Source organism: Peromyscus californicus, unplaced genomic scaffold, assembly GCF_007827085.1.
Source record: "Peromyscus californicus insignis strain IS unplaced genomic scaffold, ASM782708v3 Scaffold_14__1_contigs__length_90479793_seg_2, whole genome shotgun sequence".
Lineage (NCBI taxonomy): Eukaryota > Metazoa > Chordata > Mammalia > Rodentia > Cricetidae > Peromyscus > Peromyscus californicus.
This window is the reverse complement of record NW_026294436.1, coordinates 62,756,800-62,767,785: the sequence shown is the minus strand read 5'-3', so window position 1 is coordinate 62,767,785 and position 10,986 is coordinate 62,756,800. Positions and strand designations below refer to the sequence as shown.

The 10,986-nt window shown below is 43.7% G+C and overlaps 1 protein-coding gene across 1 annotated transcript in view; it reads right to left on the bottom strand.

Annotated features, from left to right (window-relative positions):
- Positions 1–645: 645 nt before the first annotated feature.
- Positions 646–10,986, bottom strand: part of Desi2 (desumoylating isopeptidase 2) — a 63,775-nt gene continuing 53,434 nt past the window's right edge. Inside the window, exon 5 of the mRNA XM_052737769.1 lies at positions 646–8,661. Coding sequence (XP_052593729.1) covers positions 8,425–8,661 — 237 coding nt within the window. The 3' untranslated portion in view covers positions 646–8,424. The remainder of the gene's footprint in view (positions 8,662–10,986) is intronic.

The window sequence follows — 10,986 nt, the reverse complement described above, 5'->3', positions numbered from 1 at the left end:
CGGACTACTAGGTGCCATGTCCAACTCTGCAGCCAAGCCTGCATGTTATCACAGAGGACACACGAGGTCCCAGGTTTCTCTGGAGTTAAGAGACTTTTGAAAACATTCGTGTGTATGTGTGTGAGGGATGTATGTGTGCCACAGTGTGCACGTGGAGGTCAGAGGACAACTTGTGAGAGTCAGTTCTCTCCTCCTGTCATGTGGGTCCAGTGGATTGAAGTAAGGGTGTCAGCCTGGGCAGTAAGGACCTTTATCCGCTGAGCCATCTCACGGGCCCAACAGACACTTCTATTTTTAATTTGCTCAGTCTTGAATCATACTATTCCTAAGTGTCATTCTACAGAGAACAAGGCATACATTTTTAAGTTTTTTGAGACACGAATCTCACAATCCTGCTTTGGTCTCCCAAACCTGGGATTACAGCCATGCACCCTGTGCCCAGCTTGACTAGACTTCTTTAAAACTACTTTTTCAATGTTCAGGGTTATCTTTCCCATTGGCTGTGTGGGAGGTTAGTATGATTTTCATTTGTCTGATTCCTTTAGGTATGAAAAATATTTTTAAGGCAAAGCTCTGAGAAATTTCATTATGTGATATTCTAAGAGAATAATTGGACCATGGAGTTCTGTTTGATTAGCAGATGGATAAAGGGCTGAACAGGATTTTATTTAATAAAAGTGTAATAAGAGTATATTGTTTTTCTACATCAATAAGTTTGAACACATACATTCCTAGCAGCTCCTGGAGAGATCCTCACAACCGCAGACATGCCTTAGAGAATTCACAAAGTATTGCTCATCAAACATCCATCAAAGGGAGAATATATAAACAGAATCATGGTGTGTTTGTATAATACAGCAGAATACAATACAGCAGTGGAGACGAGTTAGAACTATACATATTAATATGCATGAATTATAAAAATAGAGAATTTAAAAACCATGGGATATATATGATTTCATTTATACAAAGCTCAAAAATAGGCATATGCAGGTAATAAAACCATAAAGAAAAAAACCAAAGGGACAATGTATATGAACTTCAAGATGGTGGTTCCCCTTCTGGTGGAAGGAAGAGGTAGTAATGGGGGAGGGGCCTAGACATGTTCTCCAGGCCTGTTATTTAAGCTGAGTGGTAGGTACAGAGCGTGTTATTCATTTTATTACCCTTTAAATTGTACATACAATTACATATATCTCTCCCCTCTACTTTTCAGGGCTTTGCAAATACTAGGCAAGTGTTCTCCCACCTGATACACTGGGAGCTCCACTCCCAGACCTAAGTTCTATTAGATTATACATCATTCGAAATTAAGGTGATTTTCAAAATAGTGACTGGGACATGGAGCTGGCATATTTTGGTTGTGGCGATGGAGAAGTTTCACTTTGTCATAGCAGGACTCCAGGGGACATTGTAGAGGAGATCCCCTGCGCTACCTGCTGATAGGAAAGAGGAAATTCGATGTTGAGGCATGGGAGTAAAATCGTTAGAGACCAAGTCTGGAAAGTCGATGGTGGGGGACATTTGACAAAAGTAGGGAGCACCTCCCACGGTAGCAGTGTCTCTGGAGACACATTCTGTGAGCCTGGAGATTGAGAGATGAGAGGCCAATTGACCCGACATCTTTGTACTGAGGCATCAAGTGAGGGTCTCAACTGAGCTTCCAAGGGGAGGCTGACTTCCAAGGGACCAAGAGTAGGCCATGGTGCAGTGGTGAGTGCCCGCTGCTTTGTGGACAGAGACATCAGGCCAAGCCAACCCACACAGAGGCAGCTAGACTCTGGCAGAATCTATATCCCAATCGGGCTAGCCAGCCAGATGATTTTAATAAAGGAGAACTGAAGTGGCAGAGGGCCCTGAGGAGGAAATGACTTAGTTGCTGGCCATAGGATTTGGTTTGGGTGAGAGGAGAAAGAGGTGGGTTTAGAGGGGAGACATTAGTAATTGCTAGGTTTAATGCTTTGGGTTCTTGAAAAGGCCAATGACTTCTTGTAGTGCAGTGGACCAGGGTAAGCCTAAAGTTAATGGTCAGAAATGCTTGGAACGAAGATTCCAGAAGTGACCAGGCATGGCTCATGCCTTTAATCCCAGCACTTGGGAGGCAGAGGCAGGTGGATCTCTGAGTTCAAGGCCATCCTGGTCTACAAGGTTCCAAGACAGCCAGGGCTATACAGAGAAAACCTGTCTTGAAAAAAACAAAAGATCCCAGAAGTGGTTTAGAACGTTCCTAGTGTTCAGGGTTAAAGTGATAGAGACTGGGACAATGACAGTGATTATTACCTGGGAATGGATGATGAAACGTGTGGGCGTAGAATGATGAACATGACTGAGGAGGGGGCTGGCAACTAGGGGGTCAGGGTGCCAAGATGACATAGGCAAATACATGGGCCATCTGTGGGGATGTAATCACTGGGAATGAGGACAGGGAAAGGCTGGAGAAGAAGACAGCATGAGCAGAAGAGTGGGAAGCAGCAGGCAGCATCTGATGAAACTGGACAGCTCAGGTTCAGTTGGCTAGAGGCTCTGCAGTGGGAAGGACAGAAGCAGAAATGGAGAACACAAAGGTTTCCAGGGCTTCTCAAGGGCTAGGGTGTGGCCGAGAGATGCTTCTTAAAACACCCCAAGTATCACCTACTAAAGCATTTTTGCCTGCCACACTGGAAGAGGGGATAGTAAGGATGGACAGCTGGCCGATGAGGCGATGTGCAGGCTCCCTGGGGTCTGAGCAGTTTGGGTCTTTGGTGATGAGACATAAGCATGGATGGCTGATTGATGGAGGTGGCCCTTGGATAAAACAGCCCAGCCTTAGCCTATGGACTAGGGGCTTCTAGACAGTTTTCTCTAAAGTGCTCAGGTTCAAGTTTTATTTTGTGGTTACTTTTTGAATGATTTGTATAGGTTGACTCAAACCCATCAAAAACGTGGGAAATCCTGCCTCCATCTCTACTGAATTTTGTAGGGGAACCAACGACTAAGTCCTCCAATGGTTCACCTATCTAGGCTGCTGGACAGTCACTTTAACCAGAAAATCTGTGTGATTTTAGGCTAATAACCTCTCAACTGTGTTTGTGACACACAGGATGTTGTGATAAATGAAATGTATTTAAGTGACCTAGCACATCCCCAAACACGTCAGAGGTAGAACAAAAGGATTTTGCTTTTTCTTTTGTCTTCAGTCTAAGGTAGTAATTTGTTTTTTAAATATTTGTGGGGGCAATGCTAGGGTATTCCTGTGGTGTCTGTTCACTGATGCTGGCAGAAGAGGAAGGTATATGTTTCTTATACTTGCTTTGGCCAAGTCTGGCAGCCTCTGCTCACTCAGGCCATATTCCAGTTTTGTCACTGGAAAGTTCCAGCTCATATTTGAGGGGATAAGGACAGGCCACCTACACTGAGCCCCCAACCCCAGGTGGACCAAACTACCTTAAATTTTTTTTTAAAAAATGAGTGTTTTGCCTGCATGTATGTCTGTGCACCATGTGAGGTCAAAGAGCCAGAAGAGGACTTCAGATGCCCCAGGGACTAGTTACAGGAACCCAGGTTCTCTGGAGGAACGGCCAGTGCTCCTAACTGCTGAGGCACCACTCCAGCTCCAAACTGCCTTTCTTAATTTGTTATTCACCTCACACGTGTATCTGAAACAGTCAAGCAAGCTGCATTCAAGCTGCTTTGAGGAGTCTGGTTTAGCAACCTGGGTAACTGTACCCAAGTCCTCCAACTCATGTAGTTTCTATGGGTAGCCTGAGATCTGAGATACGGTTAGGGCGTCAGAAGTGGATGGAGGCTGTCCCAGCACTAAATCCACTGCCTGCCTGTGAGTTTGGGATAGAAGACAAGGTGATAGCCAATGTCCTCCTCAACCTGGAGGCCCATTTCGAGTGAGTGCTCTCCAGTGTGAGGGGCCAGGGCAAGGCTTTGAAATGGCAGCCCTCAACAGCATGGGAGGGGTCACTCTCAAGTGGGACTATGAATTCTTCCCAGCCAGGGCAGGGCTGTAGAGCACATCAAGGCTCATCTGGTCTCTGGAAATAAATAGGTCCTTGAGCCAGTGGAGAGGTGTTCTAACATTTCTTTAGTGTTCCCTTGGTTTGGACAGGAAGGAAATTGTTCAAATGTGCAGTTTGAGTCAAGGTGTGTTGAGAGGAACTAGACAGGTTTGAGAATGCTTAGCAGTTCTCTGTTGTGGAATATTTGTTGCATTTGTGTTAATAAACTTAACCTGGGCTCCGAGAGGCGGTTAGCAACTAGCTGACAGGAAGCAGCAGGGAGGAGAGGAGCACGGGTTTTTTAGTTGGGGCGGTGTGGGAGGAGAGAGACTTCCTGGACCCCAGCAAAGACAGGAAATGAGCCAGTTGCTACTCTCCTAGCCTTTGAATCTGGAGTTTTATTAGAACTACAGAGATTTAGGTAAAGCTGTCACTGGGGGAACAGAATTCCCCCCAGGCTACAGCCTGAGCAGCAGGGCTGCTAGCAGCTTAAAGTGCAGCCCCCGTGACACAGGTAAGAGAGAAGCTCTGTTTGCTATCAAAAGAAAGTAAGTAGCTGTTGGCTACTAATTGACCTTTTAGAAAGTATAGGAAGTCATTAATCTTCCTTAGCACAGACTTCCAGAAAATTAGAGCAAGGCCAATACACGGGTAAATTTAGGGACAATTAAAAAAAAAGTGAACTGTTCCCTAGTATTACTGGCATTCTTTTTGGAGGGAGTACCTTTAAGTTGTTTTAGCAGATCTGAGTCTATTAGGAAATTATGGGAAGTGTCCCATTGAGTGTCCCTGAGGTGAGAAGAGCCTAGTTAGAGTAGATCACTCTTTTTTGGCAGAGTGGACAAATCTTGGTAGACCATAAAAACTACTATTCATTTACTTGATAAGACTTAATTCGAGGGGAAGAGTTTAAACCAAGGGAGGAAACCATTGAGCAAGGTACAAAAAGGCCAATGGAGGTGAAGGCCAAGGTTCAGGTTGGAGTACCAAGCAGAAGAGGCTAACGGCAGCCAAGGAGCACAGGCACCCGGGCTCCTACTTCACTGCTGAAGGGGTTGGGAAAGCCTTCCAGTCGGCCCACTCTGCCTCCATTCTCCAGAAATCGGCGCTGCTACCTGCTGCCTGTGCCCAAGAGTAATCACCATTTGAGTGAGGGAAGCTGTGACTACAAGAAAGACATGTCACAGAGGGGCTGGCCACATTCCTGCAGAGCAGATGGGACTCCTGGATTGTACAAACAACCCCTTCCCAGCACAAGTACGGAACAGCATTGTCTCTTAGAGGTCAGAAAGAACTGTAAAACATTTCTTATAAAAGTAGTTTTTAATAAATCGATGTATTTCAATGTTGTAACATGATAGATAACCCAATGCTATATCAAGGTAGCAAAAGTGAAGGTTCCTGGTGTTTATAAACACTGTGAAGGACAGCACACTTGCATTCAACTTCACAAGAATCTCTCTTCAGGTCCACGAGGAGTCATTGACAGCTGCCCACCTGTTGACAGTGGAGATGGGTGTGGATAGACTGAGCAGACAATGACAGTCTAACAGTGAGCTACACTATCAAACCAGACTGACAAGAATGGGACGTCATGGCAGGATGGCCAACTGCTGACAAAGCTAACTTTGAAAATCAGTCATTTGAAGCAGACATAGCATACAGCAAAGCTACAGGAAATATCTAATGGAGCAAGAAAACAACACATGGCTTGGAGCCCTGAAGCAGTGAACGTGTTTCTACCCGTCTTGTGATAGAAGCAGCCATGGAAACAGAGTTCTGCAGCTGTCCGTGGTGCCTAATCTCCACACACACACACACAAGGCTATCAATGGACTAACCCTGGAATTCCCTGCTCTGTAAGATGCTGGTGATGGGTAAGTATGCTATTGCTGTGAGTCAGAGCAATAGTTGGCTGGAGTTCAGGCCTGGAGGTGCTCTAGAACAATCACCACCTTCTATAGCCCCATGTTACACTTCTAAAGCTGATGCCCTCAGTCGTATTTAAACGAGTACAAGAAACGAGCTGTCTGATCTTTTACCACTATTACTGTTCAACCTACCAGTAGAAATGGTCTCACTTGGTTACACTACAGAAGCTGTATTTGACTCCATGGATCACATGGAAATTCATGACCAGAGTTTTGACTTGGGATTTTTTCTTATAAGTTCTGGTTGAGAACAAGATTGCTTTCCTCCAAGGGCAAGAAAAGCGAAATTAATTTAACCTACTCTTAACTTGCACTGTAGAGAAGGTCCTCACTAACTGAGATTTTCTTTCTCTTTCAACCTCAGGTACACTAGACTGCAAGGAATCTCATGTCCAGAATTTGACCTGCTGATTTTCAGGTAACTGGAGCAGGCACTGTTTATTTCCCAGAAGACCTTTATACCCCTTCAAACTTCAAATGCTACAGACAGATGTGAGGACAGAAAGTTACTTGTGTGCTGAGCTGCTGAAATATGGGTGAGCACTGAGGAGCTGTTCCTGGCTTTTTACCCAGAAATGTCTGAGGGGCCATTCCCTTCAGTCAACAGCAGAGTCAAAACAAAACATTTATATTTCAATGGGTTACAAAACACCATGATCCACATGATTAATAAATAAAAAAACCCCAAGTCAACTGTACCAAGCATTTCCTACTAACCTGGGCTTGAGGGCTAGGGCTCTTCTTTTAGTGAACAACCTCCTGGAGAGCATTAGTGTTTTGTCCTAAGTCTCATTTTCAGACCTGACCCAAGTCAACTCTTCATAAAGACCGCATATTCTGTCCTGCTGCATGGTTCCTGAAACGCATGCTCTGCCCCTCATGGAGCAGAGTGACTTGCAACGGCTTTCTTCTCTGGAAACAGAACAGTCAAACAGCACAAAGTGGCTTCTTCTTCCTTAGGCCAGAGTTTATAACCCAAGGTTTACTTTCCCTAAAGAGGGTGTGCTTACGTTAAGTGTCAATCAAAATCAGCTCATGGAAAAGTTAAAGATGTAATTTACTCAAAGATATGTATCCTCACATAGAGAAATGTTCATTTTCAAATAATGAAGTATCTAAAGCTGCAGTCAGTGCCTTGGATGTTTCTATGCTGCATCCACTACTTTACACAGGACACTCACTCTTAAGGCAGAACATTGATTGTGACATGTAATGATTGGTTCTTACATCCAAGGGTCAACTGAGGGTAGACTCTAGCAGACAACTTCCTTACTAAAGAAGACTTAGCTGTAGCGACAACTTCATTCCTAAGATTATGTTATGTATGAGACACACATTTGAGAGAACATAAAAGATGAATTTAAGACACACAAAAATATGATTTTTCAACAAGAGAGCAATGAAAATAGAATTTCTATCAGGAGGCGAAACTATTCTCATCATGAACTAATAAATTCCAACAAGCCATTTCTGACATGGTGTACACAAAGTATTAAATATTAAAGAATTACCTTTGGGGTGTGTGTTTCTTTAGACTCTAGTTTTCAATGTCTAGTATAAAAGGTAGCCTGACTAGTTAAAAAGCAGTTTAATGTCAGTTTGTACTGCTGCTCAGGAAGCTAGGTAAGGATACTCCCATCCCACCAAAACATCCTGTGCAGGGAGTTTAGTATGTATTAAAATAAAAATGAAGCCCCTCCCCCAACACATGTGCAAAAACACTTGTCAGTTAATAAGAGTGTCTTCCATGAAAACATCTTCATTATAGAATTGAGGCATCAAGCCAGCAGATACAAGAATGCCACCCTGCTGAGGTGGGCATATTTGGGATGAAGACCAGCTGCTCCACGGGCACCTTGGGAAATGTGCTACTCAGAACAGGAAGGGGGTGGAGAGGGACTGACCCAGGGCCCCAAACCCTTGGGTTATGTGTGTGCTCCTTCATGTCAGGCCAGTTTGGATTCCTGTATCTGGGTGCCAAAAATGGTAACAAAACAAATACAAGTCTAACACACAGCTCTTAAGAAAGTGATGGGAACTAACCATGTAGGTACTTCTTCATGTGCCTACTTTTTATGCTGTAGCTCTGGCAATTTTCAGGATGTGTACAAAGATGACCTGCCTAATATTTGAAGATGAAGATTTTCTTCTTTCACGGTGGCAGAAGTCCATGCAAGATTTGTAAACAGTGATACAAAATACTGTAAACGTAATTTAACAGAGCTTGTAGAAAACAGAGGAAGTGAATCCAAATTTACAAGTGGATTAAAAAAAAAAAAAAAAGAGGGCAGCTTCATATAAAGTTTTCCCTCTGCGCCAAGTGATTTTTCTTCTTTTTTTTTTTGTTTTTGTTTTTGATTACAAATATAATCCTGAGCTGAAAAACTGGGATTTGGGGGAGAGCCATCTTTGCATACAAAATATCCAAAGGACATTTACTCTGTTTTCTTTTCTCTAGTGATATTCAACTGCCAGAGATAGTTCTGAGGGTGTGACTTTGGAGATGCTCATAGTTTAGTGTGACGCTGCCCAGTTCTGGCACCAGCTGCAGCACTTGCCATGGCAGCGGAAGCGGCTGCATCCTCTGCTTCTTCCAGTTCATCCTGGAGCTCCTGGCTGACACTGGACTGCAGTGCAGCAGGAGTGAGCCACTCCTTCGGGAGGCAACTCTGTAGAAAGGGGATACAGGAGCTGAAGTAGGCCAGTCGATTGATCCAGCGAGGAATCTCTTTCCCACAAAGTATCTAAGGAAGAGAGAGCCTGGGTTAGGGAGGAGAGATTAATCTGACTATCCTGCTAAGGGGTGGGTGGCTGCAGAGAAAACATACTGCAGACCAGCTTGTGGGGCTGCCACTGCAGGCTGCTGACAAGCAGCACCTTAACTCAGGAGCTGGCACCCTTCCCGAACCCCCTTCCTTTCTTGCAGCTGTGTATTTTTTTACAATTGTGACGTCAAGCTAATTCAGTCTGGTTTCTGTCTTGAGTCCTTGAACTACTTTGAAACATGTAAAATTACTTTGAACAGTATACAGAAGAAAAAGGCTTGTTAGTACAAAATGCTATTAGACTAAGGGAAGCCCCAGGCTGTTAGAAGAGCCAGTCCTGGGTATTCCTGCCAAATCTTTTTCCAGGTTCTTTTCTATTCTCTTCCAGTTTCTACCATCCCACTTTTCCCTGGGCTGCATTCTATGCTTGTGCTTTCAACCCTGACCCATCTGTTTCAAGGACACTCAGATGGTCCAGAAAGAAGTATCCCCAAATGAAGACTAGCTCCATGATGCCCTGGCAGAGGGACTATAGTCAGAACAAGGCACAGAGGCCTAGGTAGGCTTCAGCCTGGGGACTTTCGGGGGTAGAAGTGGGTGTCAGCTGATAACCTGCTGAATTTTCTCTGCCCACTTCTCATTCTTATAATCCTTAGGACTGGGAGTCTTCTCCCTCCTATTTCAGATAGTGAGAAGCAGCTCAAATCAATGCTGACTTCACCCTATATCATCTTGGCTCTCACAAAAAACTGGGCTCAACTGAATTCATGTTTCACTGCCACTTTGAAGGTTTGCCTCTAGTCATGCTAAAGACTATGATCACATGATCTGAAACTAGTATCTTAAAATACCTGCAAATATTAGGTTAATGACTTTGGAAGAAGGTTTCGAAGTTTCTTACACCAAAGAGGTAGTTACCATTTCGAAAGCTGGCAACTGCAACACTTTCCCGTCAGGATTCAGCAGCACTCCTTAATCCCTTTTCTATCTCAGCTAAAAGGAAAATGAGGCGGCTTCACCTACGGATAGTGGTGTGTTCTGACCATTTTTGATTACCCAGCATCTATCACAGTGCCTAAGAGTGGAGTAAGGCAGATGGGTACTTAGATATGTTTAAAGAATATTTATGTGGGCAAGATGTGGGAGACAGCTGAGCAATGAACTTATTTGATACTGTTCCCATCTGTCTACTCCTAAAGGCACTAGCAAACACCGCCTCGTGTTTGAGTAGACCTCAGCGTTACCTGCATGGAGATTAACTACATGAGAAGTACTTATGAAAACTTAGGTTGAACTGACAGCCACTGCTGCCCATTTCACACTCGCCTCAAATTTTCATTCTATTCAGCGATCTGTTCTCCACATACCTTTGTGTTTCAGGGAAGCTGACTTGACCCCAGCTCTTGGGGTTGGGGAGACTGACCAATCTAAAACAGTCTGTAATATCCAGCCATGTCTATTTAAGTACAGCCTATGGCTCTTGGTTACAATGAGAAGAGGCAGAGAGCTAAGGTCATGAATGGTTGGTTCACAAGCCTAAAACATCCAGTAGCTGTCTCTCTCATAAAAAGTTTGCCCATTATGGGTTGATGTTGGATTTTTTTTTAAATTTCCATTTTAAAGAAAGTATTTTATGTATAAGTGTTTTACTTGCATGTATTCCATGTGTGTAGAAGAGGGCTTCAGACCCCTAAAACTAGAGTGTAAATTACCATGTGGGTGCTGGGAATTGAACCTGGGTCCCCAAGAAGAGCAGCTAGTGCTTTTAACTGCTAAATCATCTCTCCAACAACCTTGGGTCTATGTTTTGAAAACTCTTGAGTCAAAGTCCATTAGCAGGTTATTTAGCATTGTAACCTTTTTTTTTTTAAGTGAAATAGACTGTTAATAGTGAGGTAATTGTGATACTTGTCTTCTATGCATTTGTACAAACAGGGGCATAATATTTTTTACTATGGCTATTCATCAAATAGTATTTGGTTTATACTGTGTGAAGGGTAACATTGTCAACTGGACTAATGACCAAACAGATAAGTCTCTGGGCAGGTCTGTGAGGGATTATCTAGGCTAGATCATTGAGGTAAGGAGACATACCCTAAATGAGGACAGTACCGTTCATGGGCTGATGACCTAGATACTGTACAAAAAGGAGAAAGTAAACACAGCACCAGACTTATCACTTTGTGTTGGGAACATTATTATTATTTTATTTTATTTTTTTTTGGTTTTTTCGAGACAGGGTTTCTCTGTGTAGCTTTGCGCCTTTTCCTGGAACTCACTTGGTAGCCCAGGCTGGCCTCGAAC